A 27,753-nucleotide genomic window follows, 5' to 3' on the forward strand; every position below is an offset into this window, starting at 1 on the left:
TCAATTAGAAGGATTAAATCATTCGATTGTACGATTTTACTTCAATCGAATACGCCCATTTTCGCTGGAAAAAAATACTTCGGAATTCAACCATCGAATTTGAGTAGTTCGATAGGCAAAGTTTTTTAACTTCGAAATTCATTCCTTTATAAATATGCCCCTGAAAGATGATCTTTTTTAAAATCATAGGCAACCTCACAATCCATATACTGTATATTGTATATGGATGATTATTCATAAAAACAGAATAATACAAAACTAGGGTTAGTGAGATAACTGGAGTAAAACTTCAAATTCACAATGGCCTCATTCCAGGTTTATGAAAATGCCTCATCTGAAGCACAAGGAGCAGATCCTAAAGTCCTGCTATCTTATCATTTAGAAGTATTTGTTGTAATGACACACAGTTTGCCTTTAAAAATTAGTACAAAAAATAAGGCGTTCGTACCACACGTTAGCCAAAATATGTAAGCGTATGTGCCACATCAAGGCCCCTCATTGGATGAGAGTTCTATACTATGGGGTATATTTATCAAGAGTGAAGTTAGAGATTGCCAAAGTCCTCTAGAGTGAAATTCAGCCACTCTCCATTCATTTATATGGGTTTTTTAAAAGAGTATTCATTAATGGATTAAAGTGAAAGTTCATCCTAAAAGTGCCTTTTAAAATCCCATAGAAATGTATGGAGTCTCCCGACATTTTAAAAATGGAGTAAAGCTCAGTGTAAAGGTGCCATACACGGCAGATCAAAGCTGCCGATATCGGTCCTTTAGCCCGATTCGGCAGCTTATCTGCCCATGTGTGGGGGATCCTGACGGGTCCTCAAAACGCGTAAGGCTGTATATGTGGACATAATATACATTTTCTACTTGATATTATCTGCCTGGTGGAAGAATGCCTTTATTTTCAGTGCCTGCTCCACAAGTTTTTCGGTTGATTCTAAGTTTGTAGTGCATTTTATTCAAGTCCCCCAGCAACCAAGGTGACTGAGTAGTAAGGCCATGGTGTATTTATCCGTCTCCTCAGGAGCTCTGGTGAAAAAGCAGGGAGCTTTGAAAGGAGAACACCGTCACCAACCCAAGAATTAAAAAAAGCCCCTACCTAGCAAGCAAGATAGTCCCCCCTCTCTGCCTCCCCTCGCAGAGTTCAATAGGTATGGAAATGTCCATAAAATTTTTCCCACCTAACAGTGCAGAGTATGCACAGCGGAGCTTGTGGACACCATCTTTTAAGTTTTTTTTTTGCAGTCGGTACGGTACCCTCCAGAGGACTTCTTTTTTTAATTATTGGGTTGAATTCTCCTTTAAGCCCCAGCCAATAAACATACATCTATACATAATTCCCTGTTTTTAAGGCTGAATGGCATCTAAAGGCAATATTTGGCTACAATTTGTACATGAAACACAGAAAAAAAATTGCCAGTGCTCAGTCTAACCCATGCTGTGGCATTGACCAGCTGTTAGAAACACCCTTGTGCCAGTGCTCGGTCTAACTCCACAATCTGGAGTTGAACAGCTGCTATAAATGATAAAAAGCCAATATTTGTACACAAAAATAAGAAGAAAGACTGCCAGTGCATGGTTTGCCTTTACAAATAATGATTACAAAGAAATGAGGTGTTAGATCCACACTTTGGCCAAAATATATAAGCTCAAGCGCCACGTCAAGGCCATTCAGAAAGATGGCATTATTATGGTGGAAATGCAGTTAGTCCAACCTTTTGACATTTTGAAACAATGGTGTAAAATATCTGAATTGAGGATTGAGATTTGTGAATATGGTGTTAGATTAATTTCTAGCAATACACAAACATTTTACTCAAATTTCAGACTAACACCACTTTAGTGAATTCCCTCATGGAAAATGTGTACACTTAATTAAGAGTTTCAATTCTTGGACTAGTCACATCTGTTTTGGGGCTCTGCTTTCCATAGTGGGTGGTGCCCATATTCTCTGAAAAGTAGAGCTTTAAGTCAAGAACTCATTATTTCAACATGGAACAAGATGAGGGAGGGGGTGAATGTCTATGGGAATTGGTGGTATTAGTACCTGTAATAGGCAGATTATAATCCTCAGATCTATACATCTGTGTAAAATATATACGTGTGTGTGTCCTTGATGGTAGGTCAGATACAGTTAATGCACAAATTTATACATAAGCCCAACATTTGTTTGTCAAAAAGTATGGTGTTTTTCCCTAATTTAAACAAGGGGCTTTCATTAATTGAACTTACCTGGAGAGAGGTTGTAAATGGAAAGTGGAGAAAGTGTAAGGCCCTTGGCCAGATGTTTAAACAGCAGCTCTTCCTCTATAGGGTCTACATAACTTCTGGCTATATATCCTGCACAGATCACAGAAGAGCCAAGTAACCTGCCCCGCAGCTCTGCCACTGGATTTAGCTGCAAGTAGTTTGGATGGGCTGAGAGTATCTATAAATAAAAGCAGTTCAATATCATTGGGGCTTAGCAACTATGAAGAGCTCAGGGAGAACTGCAGAAAGAGCGATTTGTGTATAGCACACAATGTAATTAGCAACTCGGTAGCAAACAACAAAACGCCCATTCTCTTCCTATTCTTAATTTCGCCACCTCACATGTACCTGTGCAGTAAAGTCAGTCAGCTAATTGTCACCTTAACAAATAATGATTTATGGGTTTTTGATTTCACCTGACCAGTGTGGATTGCTACAGCAAACCGCCAAAAATCACAGTGTGCTTTGCTGGGCCAGATTTACGTAGTCCCCTCCCTTTTATTAGCCCAAATTTTCATAATTGGGACCGGAACAATGGGACTGGTGCACAGGACATTTTAAAAAAACTATTGTATCTCCTGCTCAGGGTCAGACTACTGTCCAGGGCCCCCCTCCGGACCCCCTGGCCCACTACTACGACGCAGTGTGGCACGTATGCGCAAACTGAGCCACGCGGGGTGCATGTGAGAACGGTGCTGCGCAGCACCGCAAATTGTTTTTTTTTTGTAGGGCCAGGAAATCAGCCCACCAGGTTTTTTCCCTGTGACCCGCCAGTCCGACCCTGCTCCTGCTCAGTGTTTCTGAACCAGTTGTGGGTGTGGTTGGGCAGCATGCCACCCCTTACAATCCTGCTGCCCTCAGCCTGGGCCTTGATGGCCTCTCCACAAATCTGGGCCTGGTGCTGTGCCTTTGGAGGGGTATGTTTGGTACAAGCATGAACACTAACAGTGAATGAAGTAACTATGGCTCCCAAGCTTTTCCAAACTGCTGCGGTGTAAAACAGGTGATGTCCAATCTGATCGATTTGTAGTCAAAGATATACTCCAAGTCCAAACATACAAAAAGGAAAAAATTGATTAACGTACATTTCTAGGGTTGCCATCTGGCTGGTATTTTACCAGCCAAAAATGATGGCTGATCCCAATGTTATTAATAGGGAATAAAGATAAATATATAGGAAGGCCAGTATTTTTTTTCCAGAAAAGGTGGCAACCCTACACATTCCTAGGGTTGCCACCTGGCTGGTATTTTACCGGCCTGGCCAGTAAAAATAATGGTTGATCCCAATGTTATTGATAGGGAAAAAACATAAATATATAGGAAGGCCAGTATTTTTTTCCAGAAAAGGTGGCAACCCTAGACATTCCCTATACTCCAAGTCCAGCCTGAATTTCAGCTAATTAGTGAATTAAGACAAATACTTACTGCCCTTTCTACCCCTAGCATTACATGCCTTTAAAGGGGTAGTTCACCTTAAAACACCTAGTTGTTTTCAGAGAGATCACCAGAAATAATTACTTTTTCCAACGACTTTCTATTTTCTATGTGTCACAGTTTTTCTAATATTGGTGTAAAGTGTCATTTTTCACATTGTGAAGCAGCCCTGGGAGTAGGATTGCCACCTTTTCAGTAAGAAAATACCGTCTTTCCTATATATTTATCTTTTTTCCATATTAATAACATTGGGATCAACCATTATTTTTACCGGCTAGGTGGCAACCCTACCTGGGATTAGGGTTGCCACCTGGCTTGTTAAAATGACAGTTGATCCCAATGTTATTAATGTGGAAAGAAAAAGATAAATATATAGGAAAGACGGTATTTTTTTCAAGAAAAGTTGGCAATCCTACCTGAGAGGGGGGGGTCTCCGACCCTGTAAACTGTTCTAAATGGATACATTTAATTGATATATTTTTTATCTTTGTCCCTGCTAGAGTTGCCAGTTGCCACCTTTTAAAAAAAAAAAAATTACCGGCGGGGGGCGGGTACTACGCATCACGTAAGCGCTGTGACAGGCACTGCGTAGCTGGGGAATTTCAGGCAAGGAGGGAGCAGCGAAGCTGCTTAAAACTAAGTGGCGGTTCCTCCCCTCAGAATTTTACCGGCAATGTAATTGATGCTATTTTTTTAATACCGGCACCGGCCTTGAGATCCTTTTTTCCGGCTGGGCCGGTTAAATACCATCTGAGTGGCTACCCTAGTCCAGAGCAGAACCTCTGGGTTTCATTACAGGCAGCTAGGGTTGCCACCTGGCCGGTAGTAAACCGGCCTGGGCCTGGCCGGTAAAAATGATAGCTGATCCTAATGTTATTAATAGGGGAAAAAAGGTTAATATATAGGAATGCCGGTATTTTTTTCCAGAAAAGGTGGCAACCCTACAGGCAGCTGTTATGATACAATAGTTGCTAATACTCCGGAGATGCTGCTGAGAAATGTATCAACTAAATGTTGCCAAATTGTAACAGTTTAGAATCTGCACCTGAATTACTGAGCTGCCAGACTGAAACACCAGAGCCACCAAGTTAAACTTTAAACTTAGATTTTGGAAAAACAGTAAAAAATAAATAATGGAAAGTAATTGGAAAAAAGTCTTTATTTCTGGGGAACAATGTTAAAACAAATGAACTGAAAAAAAAAGTGTTTGGAAGGTGAACAATCCCTTTTTCAAGTTTCATTTACTTCGTCACATAAATAGGAACCTTTAATCACGTGTTAAACAGGACGTAAACGAGAGCTGTAACAAACTCCCGAGAGAACGCTAATTTCCGCTACGTAGCTAATACGTCACATTCGCAATTTCCAATAGTCTCTTCTTATTGGTCTTTGAGAAGCGTCACCAAACCGACTATTTCCTGTTTCTATTCCCTCCCTTTGCTACTTCTTTTGTGCTTCCGGGTTACTGCGCTTATCGTGCGCTGTGCGTTCATCGGCCATTGCGGTTTCAGGGAAGAGGCGGGAGTGTGAATCAAGAGACCGAATTTTGGACAGTAAAGGTATGAGTGTGTTGTATTTAGCTGGGACAACGTGCGTGAAAGTTTTGAGGTTGTTGCGGGGAAGACGTGGTCATCGTGCGTGCGTTTGTAAAGACCTACAAGTGTCGTGGCCTTGTTTTTTTTTCCCCAGAGTCTTTATCTTGTTTATGTAGCAATAGCCGTAGGGTGTCAGATCGGGAATAACTAATAAAATCTTGATCCCAGAATATAACGAGGGCTGCCGCCATAGCACATGTGGCCTGTATTTAAGTTACTCCCTTTCATTCTCCAATGCGCAGTATTTCCCCACTTACGGTCGCGCTTTTCATTCTTCCGATGCTTTACGGCACGGTTTGCGAACTGGAGAAAACTTTAAAGGGGGATCTGCATCCAAGAACTGTATACCGAAAGAACATGATGTTTTATTCTCAGACTCGAGAAACAATGCAGCAGAATTCAGCCGATTTAATGCCATGGAGGAGAAATGAACTCTGCTACATTGTTTCATAAATCAGAACTAGAGCGCAGAAAGGGCTTATAAAGCATTGTTTTCAATTGCAGTTACTTAAAGGGGATCTCCACAAAACATAACTTAAAGGGGAAATCAACCTGTGGGGAAAAAATACTAACAATTCAAAAACTATAAAAATAAATAATGAACAATTGAATGGTTGCTTTGAATTAGCCACTGTATAACATACTAAAATGTAACTTAAAGGTGAACCACCCCTTTAAACCGTGTTTTTTATTTACATTGACAGAGGTTCAGATTTTAACAAATTTTCTTTTATTCTACCTCAACCAAACTGTTTTGTGCCATGTGCAATTACTTACAAAAATTCAGTTTGTTTGATGCTATACACAAGTCTGATAATTTAAGGTGAAGACATTGTCGCTTCATGGTGCCCTTTAAATGGGAAGTTCACTTTCCAACACTTTTTTTTCAGATAATTCAACAAAAATAAACTGTTTTTGTATTATGAAAGTTTAATTTTTCACTTTCTTTTTGAAGCAGCTTGAGGGGGGGGTAGTCATCTACTCTGTAAACTGCTCTAAATGATAAAATAGTTGATACATTTTACATTTACTTTGTCCCTGTTTAGCATAATCCTTAAATTGCACTTAAGGCTGCTGTTAGAATTGTTATACTGTTAGAATTGATACAGTAGTTGCCACAGATGCTGCTGAGAAATGAATCCACTAATATAACAAATTGTAACCATTGAGAATCTGCACCTGGATTACCGAGCTGCCAGCAGCAGCATCTATGGAACACTGGTAACTATTGTATCAAGTCCTTATTTCTGGTGCACTACTGTATCTTAAAAATAACTGAACTGCAAAAAAATTTAGTTGGTGAACAACACATTTAATTGCTTTTCAACAATTTGCTTTTTAGTGCTGCTATTTCTCTAACGTTTTTTTTTTCTTCAGTTTGAAACACCATGGCCGGGGTGTTTCCCTACAGACCACAGGCTCCGCCAATGCCAGGCCCCCCAAGTGTAACACCAGACTACATGTCTGAAGAGAAGCTGCAGGAGAAAGGTGAGACTTTCTTTGGCAATTGGTTTTTACAATAAAGTCCTGACATACTTGAGGGCCTCGTATTTATTGTTGGTGAATTTGGCTGAATAGCAAATACTGTACTAAATCTGAGCCCCACTGTTCAGAACTTTAAAGTCACAAGTGTTCAGTTCGGCTGAATATTTTTGAATTCGGCAAACAAGGTGTTCTCCAGTTTGCTAAATATGTTTTAATGGGGCATGGTGGAGGTTGAGAATAAGCTACTACTTCAAATTGGAGAATGCACAGCGGGAGATGGCTAGATCCCCATCCTCAGCAGTTTTTGTGACATTCGGAGAACATCATTAACTGTTTACAGCTACTTTTCACTGAAAAAGACATTACTCATGGTACCCCATAAGGGGCTTTGCTCAGTATTTGTGATATTTTCTCAATGTCCTTTTGGTATGTTTGTAGTCCTGCCTCATCCATGTTTCTCTTATTTTAATTCCAGCACGAAAATGGCAGCAGCTGCAGGCAAAACGCTATGCAGAGAAACGGAAATTTGGGTTTGTGGATGCACAAAAAGAAGATATGCCTCCGGAACATGTTCGGAAAATTATTCGAGATCATGGAGATATGACCAACAGAAAGTTCCGACATGATAAAAGAGTTTATCTAGGGTAAAGTCATTCTAGCAAAATACCAGTCAGGCACTGACCTAAGTTGAAACGTATTCCACTGTAAATACACTGCAGAAATAAGCTGCAGCTATTTAATAAAACTTAGTGGGGATTGAAGTAATTGCAATATCACAGTAACATGAAAAATTACCTATGCAAAAGTTTTTTGTTTTTTTTAAATTGTGTTTTGTAATCGTTACACCTGTGCCATAATGTTATTGTACTTTATTAATTTACTAACATTCTATTTCCAGGTTAAATTAATTGTATTCTGCTTTGTTTTTGTTTGTAGAGCATTGAAGTATATGCCCCATGCAGTCCTGAAGTTACTTGAAAACATGCCCATGCCCTGGGAACAGATCCGTGATGTGCCTGTGTTGTATCATATAACAGGAGCCATCTCATTTGTAAATGAGATTCCATGGGTTATTGAGCCTGTCTACATTGCACAGTGGGGGTAAGTGTCATGCAATCATATGGTATATTAAAGGACCAGTAACATCAAATGTTTTAAAAACAAATTCGTTAGTATGCAATGAAAAAAAAACCCACCAAGACAAATTAAACGTTGAAATCGATATGCCTTTACTAAGAAACTGAAACTCCGCTTGTGCACCTTTTCAGAAAATGCGATCATCGTGCGGTGCTCGATTTCTCCTCCCTGCCTTCCTTATAGGAGACAGCCAGAAAGGAGAAATCGAGTGCTGCATGGTTGATCGTCACCTTTTCTGAAGAGGAGCGCAAGCAGAGTTTTGTTAAGTTATTTCGTGATAATTCGTCTTTGTGTGTTTTTTTTCGTTATATACTAACAACTTTAAAAAAAAAATAAAAAAATTTGATGTTACTGGTCCTTTTAGCAGCTGTGTGCCAGAATTTTTGTAGGGCTTTCACCATTGTTAATGTGCTAATGATCAAATGTAGTGCAGCATACTAGATAACAGTCTATTAATTGTATGCAATATAATCAAAAACAATTCTTCTGTACATTTATCAAGACATAGATATGTTTTTCCTTATTTTGATATTGGTATAGAAGTTTTATATTAAGTGTTTTTAGTTATATGAAAATATTATGTGAATTTAGTACATTGAGATATATAATTCAGATGTGTAATTTCCCAATACAGTCCTAGCAGACATGCATTTTGTATCCCCAAAAATAATGTGATTTGGGAAATGACAAATTGGAATATTAGGTCCTAGTATGCTTTTAAAAATAGGCTCATATTATTATGTACATATTCATGCTGGCTGTATTTTCTATGAAACAGCTCAATGTGGATTATGATGAGACGAGAAAAGAGGGACAGACGACACTTTAAGAGGATGAGGTTTCCCCCATTTGATGATGAGGAGCCTCCACTGGATTATGCTGACAATATCCTTGATGTTGAACCCCTGGAAGCCATCCAGCTTGAATTGGACACAGAAGAAGATTCTCCAGTCACTGACTGGTTCTATGATCACCTGCCCTTAAGAGACAACAGAAAGTAATGTTAATTACTTGAACGCTTGTTTTTTGTCTTTGTATGTTATACAGGAGGATTGATAGATGTATAAAACTTTTTGTCCTATTAGTTTCTAAGCCTTCTTTTATTGTTATACCTTTCATTTCAGGTACGTGAATGGTTCTACTTATCAAAAGTGGCAGTTTACTCTTCCCATGATGTCTACATTATATCGATTGGCTAATCAGCTTCTGACAGACCTGGTTGATGATAACTACTTCTACTTGTTTGACTTAAAAGCCTTCTTTACTTCCAAAGCTTTAAACATGGCAATTCCTGGAGGGCCAAAATTTGAACCTTTAGTTCGTGACATTAACCTGCAGTAAGTCATTTTGCTTAGTTGTCTCTCTTTATTTGTTTATTTTTACTTTTTGTGGCACCAGCAGCTAACTGATTTTTTTTCTAATTTGTTGTCTTTTCAGGGATGAAGATTGGAATGAGTTTAATGATATCAACAAGATAATTATCCGACAACCAATCCGCACAGAATACAAGATTGCTTTTCCTTACCTTTATAACAATCTTCCTCACCATGTGCATTTAACCTGGTATAATTTTTTTTTCAATTCATGCTGTTCCTGATACACCCACTGACATTATGATGGATTAACCTTAATATCTCAGCAGCTAGTTTTCACAAATTAATTTTTATATTTCTGTTTCAGGGCATTCCATTACTACTTTAACGCTGTTTGATTTCTGTCAGTAGTGAAGGCCTTGACTGAGGAGGTTTCAATATCACTAATAGTAAAGGGTTTATCATATGAAAGTGCAGTTAGTCTGTGGAAACAAGAAATTCATTAGCGAGGCTTAGAAATGGGTTACTTTAATTTGGGAAGAATTGGAGTCTCGCTTGTTGGAGGAGTTTGTTTTCTTTACTCCGGATTAGTGATGCACCGAATCCAGGATTCAGTTCGGGTTTCAGACAGGATTCAGCCTTTTACAGCAGGATTCGGCAAAATCTTTGTGGCTGAACCAAATCCTAATTTGCATATGTAAATTAGGGGCTGGTGAGAGAAATCATGTGACTTTTTGTCACAAAACAAGGAAGTAAAAATGTTTTCCCCTTTCCACTCCTAATTTGCATATGCAAATTCGGATTCCGTTCTGTATTCGGCCGGATCTTTCGCGAAGGATTCAGGGGTTCAGCCAAATCCAAAATAGTGGAATCGGTGCATCCCTATTCTGGATTAACTTGTGTTTTATGCAGCGGGTTAACTTTTGTTTCCATGATCTTGATTTGTAAAGCATGTGTAAGTTAGTAAATAAGTCCTCTGCTTGCTCTGTAAAGCTGTGTTATTGCTACCATTTACTTGAAGGAAAATAGAGAAGCTATTTTATGAAGTTTAACTTTTATATATTTTCATTTATAGGTATCACACACCAAATGTGGTTTTTATTAAAACTGAGGATCCTGATCTACCAGCTTTCTATTTTGATCCACTGATTAACCCCATATCACACAGGCATTCTGTAAAGGTGAGAATTTATATTTTGAGTACACAGAGTAAGCATAGTTTGATACGTAGAGGTAGTTTAAAATGGAATGGCGAAGTTGCTGGTTTCTCTTTTTCATTTTGTTTGCTTTTGTTACAGAGCCAAGAGCCATTGCCAGATGACGATGAGGAATTTGAATTGCCAGAATATGTTGAACCTTTCCTTAAAGAGACACCTTTGTATTCAGATAACACAGCTAATGGAATTGCACTGCTTTGGGCTCCTCGTCCTTTCAACTTGCGTTCTGGTAGGACCCGGAGGGCTGTTGATATTCCACTGGTGAAAAACTGGTGAGCAAACTTCCATAAAAATTTAAAGTTTTAACATTAATGCACTGGCTTGATCTTTTCTATATATACATGTAAATCATTTGCTGCAATGTTAATCTGCTTGGAAAGTAGTAAATACAGAAATTGGTTTGTAATTGATTTGTTTAAAAGGTGCCTGTTAAGTTTTCTGCTATTGACAATTCATTGGTTATTTTAAATGTTATTCTTATTTCCTTTATATTTTCCCCTACATATTCCCAAATTCCAAGATAAAAAGTCAGTTGATTTTGGTTAATTATCAATCCCACAGTTGCCTAGTAAATTCTTTGCAAATTGGCCTCTCCAAGTCTTGTGCTATGTATAGTGCCCCGCGACCGCCCCATAGCTGGTCGAGAATCTGTTGGGCTGCTTGGAAACGCAGTATTAAGGACTGCATAGGAATACTGATGCATGCCTCTCCCATTGGATCTTTATATGCCTCCTCTATACATGATCTGATAATTGGCATGAGGACCAAACAATCCGGTCAGCCCTTTTTTTTTTTTTTTGGCCCACCAATTCCAGCAAAATGTGTGTATTGCCGGCTTAAGTCCGTGAGCTTTATTTTGTTTATGCTAGGGATACACAGAATCCAGGATTCGGTTGGTGATTCGGCCTTTTTCAGAAGAATTCAGCCGAATCCTTCTGCCTGGCAGAACCAAATCCTAATTTCCATATGCAAATTAGGGTGAGGGAGGGAAATCGCGTGACAAAACGAACATTTTTCCTCTTCCCACCTCTAATTTGCATATGCAAATTAGGATTCAGGGTTCGGTCAAATCCAAAACAGTGGATTCGGTGCATCCCTAGTTTATACATTAATTTTTAGTTGTTTTTGTAAAGGGTTAAATACTTGGAATGAGGGACTTTGTGCCCTTAACTCAATTGTTGACTGGCGGTTGTGTGTGATTTAACGGGAATAAATAATAAAGCAGGAGGAACATAAGGCCAATTAACTGATCTTGTAATGTTCCGGTACTATTAAACTATTAATGGAATCATTAATATCAGATATTTGTGTGCTGGCAAGCATACCCTTCAAAGTGCTTATCGATAATTCCATGTAGTAACTTACCAGTACCAATATTCCTTTAATTCTCAGGTACAGAGAGCATTGTCCAGCTGGGCAGCCTGTTAAAGTCCGGGTATCTTACCAGAAGTTGCTGAAGTACTATGTGCTAAATGCTCTGAAACACAGGCCTCCAAAAGCTCAGAAGAAAAGGTGAGCAAATTAAGTTACTGTTTAGGTAATTTGAAGTGTTTTCATCTACTTGCTACTAAATAATTACAATTCATTTGCAGGTATCTCTTCCGTTCATTTAAGGCCACAAAGTTCTTCCAGTCAACAAAGTTGGACTGGGTGGAAGTAGGATTGCAAGTTTGCCGCCAAGGCTATAACATGCTGAACTTGCTGATTCACAGAAAGAACCTGAATTATCTTCATCTAGATTACAATTTCAATTTGAAGCCAGTAAAAACGCTGACCACAAAGGTACATCATTTATCCTTGAGTTGTGTTTATTTTGAAATCGATCCTTTAGCATTTGACATGACTGGCTGTTGCATTTATACGGGGCTTTGACCATTTAATATTCTACTGACTATCAAATTCTACAGTGACATTTTGCTCTGTGTGATATTATTTTGAAGCTCTGCCAGAAATGTAGGGCTAAATATCAGGGTCTTTAGTTGTTTTTCCTAGTGGCTGAATGTAGGGTGTGTGGAGCTTGGATTTTTTTGACAAAAGTAAATCGGCACTGGCATTTCAAGTATCTGGAGACCCAAACAGCCTCCCAGCAGCCCACTTAATAGTGACTGTCTATGGACTCTTACGACAGCGCCTCTGGCTTTTGCCTTAAAGAGATACGGACACTAGAAATTAAACCTTTTTTGTACATCGATCATAATATTGTCTTTGCATGCTATTTTATCATAAAAAGTATTTACAGATGCTTTTACATTACCCATCTGATCCCCCATGTTCCTCTGAGGGGGCTGCCATATTTGAGCTTTAGCAGTCTGCTAGCATTAGAAACTCTAACTGACATGTTGAGAAGGGACAGTCAGGTTGGCAAAACAGTCCGGTTTAGGAACTTCAAGTAACAATTACTTACAAAAGCAGACATATCAGTGAAAAACGATCAACATGAGCTATAGGTGACTTTTGAAGGACATTAATGTTTTGAAGAATAATTTTTTAGTGTCGGTATCACTTTAATCCAAAGTCTGGGCCTGGTTAAAGGGGTTGTTCACCTTCCGAACACTTTTCGTTATTTTGTTTTTTTTTCCCCCCCAGTTACATTGTTTTCAGATTTGTCACCAGAAAAAAACTTTCAGTTGCCTACCATTTTTTATTTTTGACCTGTTTTCCAAAATTGAACTATAAAGTGACCGTTGCTGGTGTTTGCCTGGCAGCTCAGTAATTCAGTTGCAGTGGACTCTGAATTTGTTAGTTTGCTACATTAGTTGCTACATTTGTCAACAGCAGCTGTGGAATATTAGCAACTATTGTATCACTGCTCAGCAGGGCCAGAAATAAGAAATGTAGCAACTAATGTATCGATTTAGAACCATTCTGAGTAGGTGAACACCCCTCCAGAGCTGCTTTAGTGAGACATGAGAGGATGAAAAATGAAAACTTTAAATGGTCAAAATAGAAAGTAATTAGTCTTTCTGGAAAAAAAAACTGTTGGAAAAACGAAGAAGCCCTTTAAAGGGTTTATATTTAGCCAATGTCCTTCATGGTTTCTCGTTGCAGCTGTAATCAGCATTATTAATGTATTGCTTTTCATATTTGGGTAAAGTGCATAATGAGCTTTGAGTGGAACTTCATGATCCACCAGTGAAGACTTGGGCAACACCCACTCTGACAAAAAAATTAACAAATGCTACTAATATGTATTTTAATATGAATAGCCCTGATGGTTTTTTTATCTTTTAATGGTGGTTCATTAAGATCGACGTTATGGGTAGGGTAAAAAAGTATGAATGCAACGGTTTTTAAAGAATAGATGGGGAAAGGGATAGCTACTTTTCCTTTTAAAAATATGTTTACATCTTTTATTATAGGAACGTAAAAAGTCTCGATTCGGCAATGCCTTTCATCTTTGCCGTGAGGTTCTACGTCTAACCAAGCTAGTTGTGGACAGCCATGTGCAGTACAGACTGGGAAATGTTGATGCTTTCCAGGTAAGTGTTGGCTTGAAATGTGGAATCCCATCAATGAATTTGCTTCCAAGCAAATGTGACTTGAAACAGTACTGAAAAAATATATACATTTCTTACTTTTCAGTTGTCGGACGGATTGCAGTATATATTTGCCCACGTGGGCCAGCTGACTGGAATGTACCGTTACAAGTACAAACTAATGAGACAAATTCGCATGTGCAAGGACCTGAAACATCTTATTTACTACAGGTTCAATACAGTAAGTACTTGCTCTTATAATTCTATTTAGAATTGTATGTCTTATGGTTTTTAATTGTATGTGTCTGTCTCTTCAGGGTCCAGTGGGAAAGGGGCCTGGCTGTGGGTTTTGGGCAGCAGGCTGGAGAGTCTGGCTCTTCTTTATGCGTGGTATCACACCTTTGCTGGAAAGATGGCTTGGAAATCTGTTAGCCAGACAATTTGAAGGTGAGCTGCTATATATTTTTTTTAGGTTCATTTATTGGTTTACCTGGGAACTCTTGGGATAGAGAACCTGTGCAGGAGGTTATCATAGAAAGTTTTTTCATTTTTCACTTTTTTCATTTCAGGTCGCCATTCCAAAGGAGTTGCAAAAACTGTGACAAAACAACGAGTAGAGTCTCACTTTGACTTGGAGCTCAGAGCTGCTGTTATGCATGACATATTGGATATGATGCCGGAGGGAATCAAGCAGAACAAAGCCAGAACCATCTTGCAGCACTTGAGTGAAGCTTGGAGATGCTGGAAGGCTAACATTCCCTGGAAGGTGAGAATTGCCCCTATAATCCTAACTGCCACGATGCCCTTGTAGACATGGTTGCTAAGATTTGCAGCATCGGAGTACCCCCTTAATATCCACTGTTTGTACATGTTTAGTAGAATCCTATTTGCCAATTTCAGGTACCCGGTCTTCCAACACCTATTGAAAACATGATTCTGCGCTATGTGAAGGCAAAAGCAGACTGGTGGACAAATACTGCGCATTACAACAGAGAGCGTATTCGACGTGGTGCCACCGTAGACAAAACTGTGTGCAAGAAGAATCTGGGCCGCCTGACTCGTTTGTACTTGAAAGCAGAACAAGAGAGACAGCACAACTACCTGAAGGTAAATTTTGGTGCTCTTTTCATACTTCTCCAGTTAGAATATTTACATTGTTTCATGACAATTTTTTTTTTTAAACTGACATTTTATTGATTTTCATTACACACAGTGCGGGTGGTCCGCTAGTGCGGTACCTTGCTCTGGACAAGGCAATCATCAATAATAACATGTAATTTAATGTAAGAAAATAAAAAAGAGGAAAACAAGAAAATAAGGGAAAGAAATAGAAGAAAATTAAAGGTTGTTACTGTTATTTTAAATATGTCAATGTGGTGGCGGGGAGTTTCCTTACTGCTTAACTAGTGAGCTTAGATTATTTGGGTTGTTGTCTACCTCATGAGTATTTTGCCTCTGTGCAGGGCCAAATAGAGCTGGGGATCTTTTTTTATGGGCTAGCCAAGGAAGCCAGATTTTATCATAAGCTGCCATCTCGTTCTTCAGTGTTTTTGTAAGCTTTTCATTGGTAGCTATACTGATTATTTTTGTCTTTAGGGGTCCCAATGGTAAACCTGTTTTTTTCCAATTGCCAGCTATAATGATTCTCGCTGCCATTAATATGTGCTGGCTCAACCTGTCGGCCGAGTTAGTATATTTTTGGGGGTTTTTTCCCAGCAGCATTGTAAGAGGGTCCTTAGGGAATTTACTATGGAAGACCCTGGAGAGAAGGTTTGTGACTGCATCCCAGGTTTTAGATACGATTTTGCAGTTCCACCAAATGTGACGTATAGTCCCAGGGCCTGCACATCCTCTAATTTTTTTTTCTTTTTATAGGATGGCCCTTACATAACTGCAGAGGAGGCTGTTGCTGTGTACACTACCACTGTCCACTGGCTAGAGAGCAGGAGGTTTTCTCCAATTCCATTCCCTCCTCTCTCCTACAAACATGACACAAAACTGCTCATTCTGGCACTTGAGAGACTGAAGGAAGCATACAGGTATGATTAGTGTTAGCTCTGCCCTCTGCTGTCTTGCCATAAAGCTTCATGGGTTGTTCTAAACAGTGCATTTTTGTTGAATCTTGTGCAATTTTGCTTTCAAGTGTGAAGTCACGTTTGAATCAGTCTCAGAGAGAAGAACTGGGTTTAATCGAACAAGCGTATGACAACCCTCATGAAGCGCTGTCCAGAATCAAGCGTCACTTGCTCACTCAAAGAGCTTTCAAGGAGGCAAGTACTTTGGTTCAATAGACTTTAGATGGGAACTCAAATTTGATTTTGCATGATGAATTAATCCAAATTTGAGCAAAATCTCCTTTAAGTACTAGTAATTTTTTGTTGATATACTGGAAATTAATTTACTTTGTATTTCAGGTTGGAATAGAGTTCATGGATCTCTACAGCCATCTTGTTCCCGTGTACGACGTGGAACCGCTAGAAAAAATTACTGATGCCTACCTGGATCAGTACTTGTGGTATGAAGCTGATAAAAGAAGACTCTTCCCTCCATGGATCAAACCTGCAGATACAGAGCCACCTCCTTTGTTGGTGTACAAGTGGTGTCAAGGTTTGCATCTCTCTCTTCTTAGTGATTTCATTTGTTTAAATCTTTTGAATTTATTTTTCTTTTTTTTTACTAATAGATATGGCTTTACATTTCTTTACCCACTTGTCTTAACATGGTCTGTTGCAGCCTTCAGCATAAATTAACTATCCGTTACATATACATTGATGCTACCGGTCTTCATTTTCTATTTGCTGTTTTGTTTTTAACAAACTTTCTCTTCACTTACTGTTGTGTGCATTATCAGGAAATTCCCTTTCTGCTGTAATAATTGTGTTGGCTCTCTCATTCCAGGCATAAATAACTTGCAAGATGTGTGGGACACCACAGAAGGTGAATGCAATGTGATGCTGGAGTCTCGCTTTGAAAAGATGTATGAAAAAATTGACTTGACCCTGCTGAATCGTCTACTGCGTCTAATTGTTGATCACAATATTGCTGATTACATGACTGCAAAAAACAACGTAGTGATCAATTACAAGGTCAGTGCTTACCCAGTTGCTGCCAGTAATGATTGTAGTAAAGCATTTCACTACAGCTGATATAGTTTGTTTTTTTCCTTTTTTTAGGCTTTAATATATTACAAGTTTATTTACTTTGTTTTTCTCACAAACTAAAACTTTGTGTACTTTATTTTTCAGGATATGAACCATACAAACTCCTACGGCATTATTCGTGGTCTGCAGTTTGCTTCCTTTATTGTCCAGTACTATGGTTTGGTGATGGATCTTTTGGTTCTCGGTTTACACAGAGCTAGTGAAATGGCAGGGCCACCACAAATGCCCAACGACTTTCTAAGTTTCCAAGATGTGGCAACAGAATCGGCCCATCCTATCCGCCTGTTTTGTAGATACATTGACCGCATTCATATATTTTTCAGGCAAGTGATTTATCTTATGTTTTATGTAGCTAGTTTAGCCTGCTAAGATACTACTTAGCACTTTCTGTACTTAACTCACTTAACCTTTCCAAAGTCATCACACTTTATTTCAAGGTGTTGCTGTGATCAAATATATTTAAAGCCAATGTATATTCACTATTTTCTGTCTCTCCCTGATACGTGTCAACCCCTAGTTAGTTTTCATCCATTTTTCCTTTTATTTGTAGATTTTCAGCTGATGAAGCCAGGGACCTTATTCAGAGATATTTAACAGAACATCCAGATCCCAATAATGAGAATATTGTGGGCTACAACAATAAAAAGTGCTGGCCAAGAGATGCCAGAATGCGCCTCATGAAACATGACGTCAACCTGTAAGTCATTGGGTTTTTTCTTTTCCCCCACCCTGTATCCTTCAGCAGTCCTTCATACAAGCCTTGGCTCTACTAGTCATGTGTGATTTTCACATGCAGTAGTTGCCTATGTTGTAACACAAAGCTCCAAGCCTCTTGTAGTAAAAAGAGTAAATGTTCTCTACATTTATTTATTTTCAGGGGTCGTGCTGTGTTTTGGGATATAAAAAATAGATTGCCTCGTTCTGTTACAACTGTGCAGTGGGAGAACAGTTTTGTCTCTGTGTACAGCAAAGACAACCCAAATCTGCTTTTCAATATGTGTGGCTTTGAATGCCGCATACTTCCTAAGTGCCGCACAAGCTATGAAGAGTTCACACACAAGGATGGTGTCTGGAACTTGCAAAATGAGGTAAGTTGCCACAAATTCCTTTTGGTTGCTACAAGAATTTACCCTGATTTGTTTGCCATGAGAGATTTATAAAATATATGTATTTTAGGTGACAAAGGAGCGCACAGCCCAGTGTTTCTTAAGAGTTGATGATGAGTCAATGCAGAGATTCCACAACAGAGTCCGTCAGATTCTCATGGCTTCCGGGTCCACAACCTTTACAAAAGTGAGCAGTTTTTTGTTTGTCCTAATGCAGAAATTCAGAATTGGCTGAAATAATTTGCAGAAGAAATTGAGATTCTAAATCATATAAAACTAGCAGCTGGTTTTGTTTAGATAGTACCTTGTATCTAAATACCATGTATTATTTCCAGATTGTAAACAAGTGGAATACAGCTCTTATCGGCTTAATGACTTATTTCCGCGAGGCTGTTGTCAACACCCAAGAACTGCTTGATCTGTTGGTAAAATGTGAAAACAAAATCCAAACCAGAATAAAGATTGGGCTGAACTCTAAAATGCCAAGCAGGTTCCCACCTGTCGTTTTTTACACACCAAAGGAACTTGGTGGATTGGGAATGTTGTCCATGGGACATGTTCTGATTCCACAGTCTGACCTAAGGTATTGTAGAATATAGTTTATAGTATTTGCTTATGAAAATGAATGTAATTTTGTTTTTTGTTGCCTTTTTTTTTTCTCTAATATTTTTTTTTTTTTTTTTTTAAATAGGTGGTCTAAGCAGACAGATGTTGGTATAACCCATTTCCGTTCTGGCATGAGTCATGAGGAGGATCAGCTGATTCCTAATCTGTATCGTTATATTCAGCCTTGGGAGAGTGAATTTATTGATTCTCAGAGAGTCTGGGCTGAGTATGCCCTAAAGAGACAGGAGGCTATTGCTCAAAATAGGTAATATGTCCCACCCTGATAGCTAGCAGTATATTTATACTGTATTGTGAAACTTGTACTAAATGCAATTACCTTTTTGTTTAAATATTTTCGCTTTAAGACGCTTGACACTTGAAGACTTGGAAGATTCATGGGACAGGGGAATTCCACGTATTAACACCCTGTTTCAGAAAGATAGGCACACACTTGCTTATGACAAGGGTTGGAGAGTTCGTACAGACTTCAAACAGTACCAGGTAAAGTATTTTTAGCATTAGTCGTATCAATTCATGTGGTGCTTCTGCATCTGTTGTGACCTTCATGTTCTGTGATTCTGTAGGTGTTGAAACAGAACCCATTCTGGTGGACACATCAGCGTCATGATGGAAAGCTATGGAATCTGAATAATTACCGAACAGATATGATTCAGGCCCTTGGAGGAGTGGAGGGTATACTGGAGCACACACTATTTAAAGGCACTTACTTCCCTACATGGGAAGGTCTTTTCTGGTAAGAATCTCTGGTGCACTTTAAATATATATTTTATACTAAGACATTATCATTTAATAAGAACTTTCAATGCTTATTTAGATTAGTGTTCATGTAGTTTAAAGCATTTAAAAGCAGACTAGGAGATAAAGACTATACAAGCCCCTTTATGGATTGCATTATGTATATAACATACAAACCGTGGCGTAACTACTGGGGGAGCAGGGGGTGCGATTGGGCCAGGGCCCGCACCCCCCCAGGGCCCCCTGGCAGCTTGTGCACCACTATGTTTTTACCTAAATGCGGCTGTAAATGCAGCCGTTTCCGGGTGTACGGAGGGGGGCGGGGCCCGGCTGCACGTCCCGCGCCAGGGCCCGTCCCCCTCTAGTTACGCTGCTGCATACAAACTTATGGCTTTTAAAGCCCTTTTCCCAAAGATTATATTTTATGTGCCTTATATTTATGTATTTTATCTTTACCAGGGAAAAGGCCAGCGGATTTGAAGAATCGATGAAATGGAAGAAACTGACCAATGCTCAACGTTCTGGTTTAAACCAGATTCCAAACAGAAGATTTACACTTTGGTGGTCTCCCACAATCAACAGAGCCAACGTAAGTAGGAAAAGTCTAAAAGAGGAAAAATAGTTTTGAATTAAGGTTAAAAGAACTTTCTCCACAAACGTTTGTACACGGTGTAGATAACAGGGTATTCATTTGTTTAGCAGCATTAATAAATCGTGTAGCAACAGACAGAAATTTAGTTTTTCTCCAAAAAGTAATGACCAAAATGTAATTTAAAAGTTCAAAATATTTATTAGGACAAACAGGTGAAAGCCTGATGCGTTTCATGCCTGCTCATAGGGGCAAATTCACTAACCTGCTGAGTTGCGCCAGCGCAGCCTTCGCCTGGCGAATTTTCGCCAGGCCGCCGCTAATTCACTAAAATCCGAAGTTGCCTTCAGGAGGCGAAAGTTAGCGAAGTTGTGCTAGCGTTAATTCGTCAGACTAAGCGAAGTTGCGTTAGCGAAGGCTAATTTTCATACCGCAACAAATTTAAATTCGAATGGACGTGTATGCTGCAGCGCATACAAAACACTACACAAGCCCAGGGAAACTTAATGAAAGTTTATATAGGTGTTCTAATGCCCTACACGTGCCCACAGTATATGTAAGGTGCCTTATGTTAACAAATTTTGGGGGGGCCAGCGTTGGGCACTTGGCAATTTAGTAAATTTGCCCCATGGGGCAGCATTTTTAAGTATTTGTAAACTTTTTTTTTTTTTTTTAAGAGAATTCTCTCACACCCCCCACATGCACGTAAATGTGTGATTGGTGAATATCCTAACAGAAGTCTTTGCACTGTGACGCCTGTGTGTTTTCACACTAAAGGGGATCTGCCATGTGATATTTAGGAACTTGTACTTGTACCTGGAAGTCGGCTGCAACCAGTGTTTTCTTAACTGCACACAGATTTATAAATGGGCCAATCCACCTTCTAGGTTTTTATTTAAAAGAATAAAACCCTATTCAATACTCATTTGTATTTATATATCCTGTAAAGGTCCTTTATATTTTTGTAAAACCATTTTATGCTGGTAACAATCCTTTGTTTTTCAGGTATATGTGGGATTCCAGGTGCAACTGGATTTGACTGGAATTTTCATGCATGGCAAGATTCCTACATTAAAAATCTCATTGATTCAGATCTTCAGGGCCCACTTGTGGCAAAAGATTCATGAGAGCATTGTCATGGATCTGTGTCAGGTAAGAGCTATGTTTAGAAGTGGGGTTTTGTTTTAGTGATTATGAGCAACTATGCCTTTTCCCCCTTGTATTTGCATTTATCTAGGAGAACCTTAAAAAGCCTACCAGACCCTGATCTGGCCTTGTTTTGTTATTATCCCCTATAGAGAATAAGGAGAAGCTTGGGCTCATGGGAGTTGTTACCATCTGAACAGGCCAATAATGGAATACTCCATAGAATAGCTTTTCATAGAGCCTAGCATAGGTAGTCCCAGTAATAAGCACAATTCTTTCATTAGGGTATAATTTTCCTTTAACAGAACACTTAGCATCACCTGGCTTGTTCTTTGTCTGCTCTGTAAAAAACATCAAATTGCTTATTCTGTTTTCAGGTGTTTGATCAAGAGCTTGATGCTTTGGAGATTGAGACTGTGCAGAAAGAGACCATCCACCCTAGGAAGTCCTATAAGATGAACTCCTCCTGTGCTGATATTCTACTTTTTGCCTCCTACAAATGGAATGTGTCTCGTCCCTCCTTGCTTGCTGACTCCAAGTATGTGCTGGCTTTGTAAAATGGTCATTAAGTATTTTAAACACTCATAAACTGTCTGTCTTAGGTTCCCAACATGAGATTTCAGACTTGGGGTTAACTTTGCACTGAACATGAGTTTATTTTTAAAGGGATGTAATGGACAGCACAACCACCCAGAAGTACTGGATTGATATACAGCTGAGATGGGGTGACTATGACTCCCATGACATTGAAAGATATGCCCGTGCCAAATTCTTGGATTACACAACCGATAACATGAGTATCTATCCCTCACCTACTGGTGTTCTAATTGCCATAGACCTTGCCTATAATCTTCACAGGTAAGATGTTTTCTGAGATTCATTTATTATTACATTGTTTTGTGCATGTAGGTGAGCAGTCTCTGAGCTTGATCTTATACTAAAGAGGTATTTTGGTAACTTTGCAGTGCATATGGAAACTGGTTCCCAGGGGGAAAGCCTCTAATACAGCAAGCAATGGCAAAGATAATGAAGGCAAACCCTGCCCTCTATGTGCTGCGGGAGCGAATACGCAAAGGATTACAGCTTTACTCCTCAGAGCCCACTGAGCCTTATCTGTCCTCTCAGAACTATGGTGAACTCTTCTCCAATCAAATCATCTGGTTTGTGGATGACACAAATGTATACAGAGTCACCATCCACAAGGTATTATCTATATCTACAATGCTGTTCATATAACCTCTCACTCTTGTAGCTGTAATAAACTTGCTTTATCTATTTGTTTAGACTTTTGAAGGTAACCTGACAACCAAGCCGATCAATGGAGCCATTTTCATCTTTAATCCCAGGACTGGCCAGCTATTCTTAAAGATTATCCATACTTCTGTGTGGGCTGGACAGAAGAGATTGGGTCAGGTATGCAGGAGAAATTAGTTTCACAATTATATACAGACAGCCCTTTGGTTGTATGAAACCAAGTATTAAGCAGTACTATGTATAAATGAGTAAACATGAAAGGTTTGTAAACCTGCTACGGTTGCTTAAGTGGTCAAAAATATTATCTTTATATACAGTTGGCCAAATGGAAGACTGCAGAAGAAGTAGCTGCATTGATTCGATCTCTTCCCGTTGAGGAGCAGCCAAAACAGATCATTGTTACCAGGAAAGGCATGTTGGATCCACTTGAGGTAAGAAAATGGTTGATCTGGCCCACGCAGGCAACACTTTTGCTGTATTTATCCAAATTACTGTAGAGGCTGGATACCACCATAAAGGAGAAGGAAAGCTACCAAAGCAGTTTATTGCCAATAGATTTGACACAATAGTGCAAGCTCTAACACTATATTTATTCTGCAGAATGCTTCATCATACCTTAGTAAACCACTCTAGAACTCTCTCTGTTTAGGATCGGAGCTGCCATATTAGCTTGGTGTGACATCACTTACTGCCCAAGTCTCTCCCTGCTCACTCATAGCTGAGCTCAGATTGCAGCAGGGGTGGGGTGGATGGAGGGGGAAAAAGGGGAGAGAGAAGCCCATGTGTACACAATAGAAGGAAAGAAATGCTGTGTTTCTTTTGACAGAGGACTCAGAGCAGCATTACTTTGAGGGTTTACTGGTGTTTTTATAGCGACCTTTCTGATTAAACTTACTTAATTTTAGCCTTCCCTTCTCCTTTAATAAAGAACACACCAGCTTCATATAGACAAAAAAAGCTGGAAATATAATTTTTTTTTTCTTCTGTGTGCTTCATCTTAGGTGCACTTGCTTGACTTCCCAAACATTGTCATCAAAGGATCAGAATTACAGCTGCCTTTCCAGGCCTGTCTGAAGGTGGAGAAGTTTGGTGACTTAATCTTAAAGGCTACAGAGCCTCAGATGGTTCTATTCAATCTATATGATGACTGGCTGAAGACCATCTCTTCATATACGGTACAAATGAAATCTCTTTTGTGGATTTGCAGAACCTTTTTTTTTTTTTCATGTTGAAGGTATTCATTTCAATAACCTTTTTCCTGCAGGCATTCTCTCGATTAATTTTAATTCTAAGAGCCTTACATGTCAACAATGACCGTGCAAAAGTGATCTTGAAACCTGACAAGACCACCATCACTGAGCCTCATCATATCTGGCCCACACTGACAGATGAGGAATGGATTAAGGTTGAAGTTCAGCTGAAGGATTTGATTTTAGCAGATTATGGAAAGAAGAACAAGTAAGCGCTCTAACATACTAGATTAAGTTCAGCCTTACTAGGACCCTATTTATATTGGCCAGATAAAAGTAGAGGCCATTCCACCACATTTGTTTTTTTTGGGGTTTTTTCCTTTGCCATTAATCCAGGGCATATTTAGAGGCTTATAGCTCATCGAGGATTTCTGAACTATGTTCTCGCAACTAGCCATACGTCATCCATAGATAAGTAATTCACTTGTTTAAAAAAAAAAAACCTCCTTAAAATAGTGTTCCCATTGTATGCCTCATTCTTTATAAATGTTAGTACTATTTGAATTCTTCTGTGATTTCATTTTTCCCCTCTTTCTTAATTTCTAGTGTAAATGTGGCTTCACTGACACAGTCTGAAATCCGAGACATCATTCTGGGTATGGAAATATCGGCTCCATCCCAGCAAAGGCAGCAGATTGCAGAAATTGAGAAGCAAACAAAAGAACAATCTCAGCTCACCGCTACTCAGACGCGCACTGTCAACAAACACGGAGATGAGATTATCACTTCTACCACCAGCAACTACGAAACCCAGACGTTCTCCTCAAAGACTGAGTGGCGAGTCAGGTAAGTCGGTGAGCAGTTGGAAGATAATGGCAGTCTAATCATAATACAACACAGGAACATTTAGTGCAAAGCTGCTCCCTCCAGGGAACTGCCTCTTCCATAAACCAGTACTAAAGATTCTGCTTCTTTAGAAAATGTTTAATAACATCAATACATTTTGTTATTCACAGAGCAATATCTGCTGCCAACCTTCACCTCCGAACCAATCACATCTATGTATCTTCTGATGACATTAAGGAAACTGGATACACTTACATATTGCCCAAAAATGTGCTTAAGAAATTCATTTGCATCTCTGATCTTAGAGCACAGGTTAGTGTGTCTCATGTAAAACTGGGAATTTGTTATTACACTGCTAATAAGCAGTTCTTTCCATATCCTTCAGTGGAGATTGCAAGCAAAATAATTTCAGTCTGAACTTATTGATGTCTGTCTGATCATTAGCTTCCTGATTTTACTGTTCTAGATTGCTGGTTACCTGTATGGTGTGAGCCCTCCAGATAATCCCCAAGTGAAGGAAATTCGATGCATTGTTATGGTGCCCCAGTGGGGAACTCATCAGACTGTCCACCTGCCAAGCCAGCTGCCACAACATGAATACCTTAAGGTTAGCCCTGTATTATTTTGTTTGTCTCTCTCTTGACACACATTTAAACCACTTACTTTTCTACTTAGGAGAAGGAATGCTACTGAAGCAGTTTATTGCCAATAGATTAGCCACAGTAGTATTTATTCTTCAGAATGCTTTGCCATACCTGAGTAAACAGCTCTAGAAGCTCTCTGTTTGTTTAGGATAGCAGCTGCCATATTAGCTTGGTGTCGCCTCACTTCCTGCCTGAGTCTCTCCCTGCTTACTCATAGCTCTGGGCTCAGATTACAGCAGGGGGGGAAGGGGAGAGAGAGAGGAGCAAACTGAGCATGCTCAAGCCCTAGCACTGGAGGTTTAAGCTGAAAACAGGAAGTCTGATACAGAAACCCATGGATACACAATAGAAGGAAAGAAATGTTTCTTTTGACAGAGGACTCGGAGGAGCATTACTTTGAGGGTTTACTTGTGTATTTATATAGACCTTTCTGATAAAGCTTAATTAATGTAAGCCTTTCCTTCTCCTTTAAGGAAATGGAGCCATTAGGATGGGTGCATACGCAGCCAAATGAGTCTCCACAGCTGTCACCCCAAGATGTCACCACCCATGCCAAAGTAATGGCTGACAATCCTGCCTGGGACGGAGAGAAAACCATAATCATTACTTGCAGGTATGTATCTATTATTCTGGATTTAGAGCAGTATCCCTTTGATGTTGGAAATTAGTTACTGCAGCTGCTTCTAAAAGTTCTAAATTTCAAACAAAATATATATATGCAGTATAAATAAAGCCTGCTGGCATTTTAGCTATGTTGGAAAAAATCCTTTGGCTAAACAAAACTGATCTAAAATGATTTTGCAATTGTAGGAATGCAGTACAGGTATTAAGTGTTTGCAGCAGCAGGATATCCATTAAACCTCTAGTATTAGTCTGCTTTCTTTATAATAACAGACAACTGACACCAGTGCTCCATTTATCCAGTTACTGTACCATATGCAGAGACAGCAGTACAGACAGAATGTTGATATTGGAAATATTGGACACGGAGCACCAGCAGTCATTAAAATTCGTATTTTATTAATTTTTCATTAAAAAGACGAGCAGGACATGTATCCCAAGGCATGCTTGACGCGTTTCGTGGACTAAGCCACTTTCTCAAAAGAATGTTATTACATGGAATTTTACTAGTACTTACTAGGACTAATGTGCAGCTGGAAATGAACATGTTTGGTATTTGACTTTGAATGTAACCTTGTCCCTTTTTTTTTTTTTTTTCCTCTTAGCTTTACTCCAGGTTCATGTACTTTGACAGCTTATAAACTGACTCCCAGTGGTTATGAATGGGGAAGGCAAAACACAGATAAGGGAAACAATCCCAAGGGCTACTTGCCATCACATTATGAGAGGGTCCAGATGCTGCTGTCTGATCGCTTCCTTGGGTTCTTCATGGTGCCAGCACAAGCATCCTGGAACTACAACTTCATGGGTATGAATTCTATCATATATTTAATATTGTTATTCTTCTCTCTACATGTGATTTTATTTATTCCCACCGTTATTTGGTTGGATTACCCTTACATGAGCTTTTTTGGGGGGGGGCTAGATTTCCCTCTATGATTTCACACACATCATTTGGTGAATATAAACAAATGCAGTTATAATGAAAAAAACAAAGGTATCTCTGTGCACCATGATCCATTAGCTCTGCTCTCCTAATTTGTTCTGCATATTGGGTACTTATTTTTACAATGTTGACTGGGGCATCTGTTGTCTGGCTTTAATGAACATCTTGTTTCAATTTGTTGTACATTCCGTGAATTTGAATGTTCTAATATTTTAAGAAGCTTAGGGGTGATGTTGAAAGTTGTTAGAGGGCTAGTCACTTATAGTTACCAATCAGTAGGTTGCTTTCAACCAGGTGACCAGTAAATGCCAATTGGTTGCTATGCGTTAATGCAACTGGAACTTGTGCGTGAATAGGGAAGCCATTAGAAACTCGTGTTCTGTACACTAATTGGGTAATTTAGGCTTAAATATTGCTTTGTAATGACAGTAACCCCTCCTTCCTGCCAGTACCTCTGTAATGACTGCCTCGCATAGGGAGAGCACAGCAGTGTTAAATTTTTTAGCTTTCTGTACCTTCATTACATTTTTTTTTTTTTAGGTGTGAGACATGATCCAAACATGAAATATGAGTTGCAGCTGGCCAACCCCAAAGAATTTTACCATGAAGTTCACCGGCCATCGCATTTCCTAAACTTTGCCCTGCTACAGGAGGGTGAGGTGTATTCGGCTGACCGGGAAGATCTGTATGCATAAATCTTCTATATGAATAATCAGAGGACTTGGATCACTGTTGATATTCAACATTAGGAGATTTAGCACCACTTCTATGGCAGACTCCTCTTAGTCTTTCCTTGTGAGGCTATTAGTGCTTTGCTTTAAGTTCATATTTTGTCCTGGTTTTCTTTCCCTACTGCATCTGTGTAGAAATTGTATGAACAATTTCATTGTTATTATCTGTGAAAGTCTTTATGCTCTGTATTTACCAATATTGATTGTAATGGTTTCTTTTTTTTTTTTTTAATAAATACTTGTTCACA

General features: G+C 39.2%; 1 protein-coding gene across 1 annotated transcript; it reads left to right on the top strand.

Annotated features, from left to right (window-relative positions):
• Positions 1–5,173: 5,173 nt before the first annotated feature.
• prpf8.S (pre-mRNA processing factor 8 S homeolog) lies at positions 5,174–27,753 on the top strand. Its single transcript, NM_001086784.1, is given in 43 exon segments — positions 5,174–5,245; positions 6,659–6,769; positions 7,242–7,410; positions 7,703–7,867; positions 8,682–8,900; positions 9,028–9,240; positions 9,341–9,466; positions 10,292–10,397; positions 10,515–10,705; positions 11,826–11,945; positions 12,026–12,215; positions 13,793–13,912; positions 14,016–14,150; positions 14,227–14,356; positions 14,479–14,675; positions 14,810–15,016; positions 15,785–15,948; positions 16,053–16,179; positions 16,324–16,516; positions 16,808–16,995; positions 17,155–17,393; positions 17,621–17,767; positions 17,948–18,158; positions 18,247–18,363; positions 18,512–18,759; positions 18,868–19,047; positions 19,148–19,283; positions 19,367–19,536; positions 19,998–20,127; positions 21,133–21,279; positions 21,651–21,811; positions 21,940–22,131; positions 22,239–22,476; positions 22,558–22,686; positions 22,845–22,958; positions 23,529–23,702; positions 23,792–23,985; positions 24,324–24,563; positions 24,734–24,875; positions 25,030–25,170; positions 25,681–25,820; positions 26,434–26,636; positions 27,315–27,753. Coding segments are annotated over 42 exon segments (7,008 nt in total). The 5' UTR covers positions 5,174–5,245; positions 6,659–6,669; the 3' UTR covers positions 27,470–27,753.

Source organism: Xenopus laevis, chromosome 2S (genome assembly GCF_017654675.1).
Source record: "Xenopus laevis strain J_2021 chromosome 2S, Xenopus_laevis_v10.1, whole genome shotgun sequence".
NCBI classification, from domain to species: Eukaryota; Metazoa; Chordata; class Amphibia; order Anura; family Pipidae; genus Xenopus; species Xenopus laevis.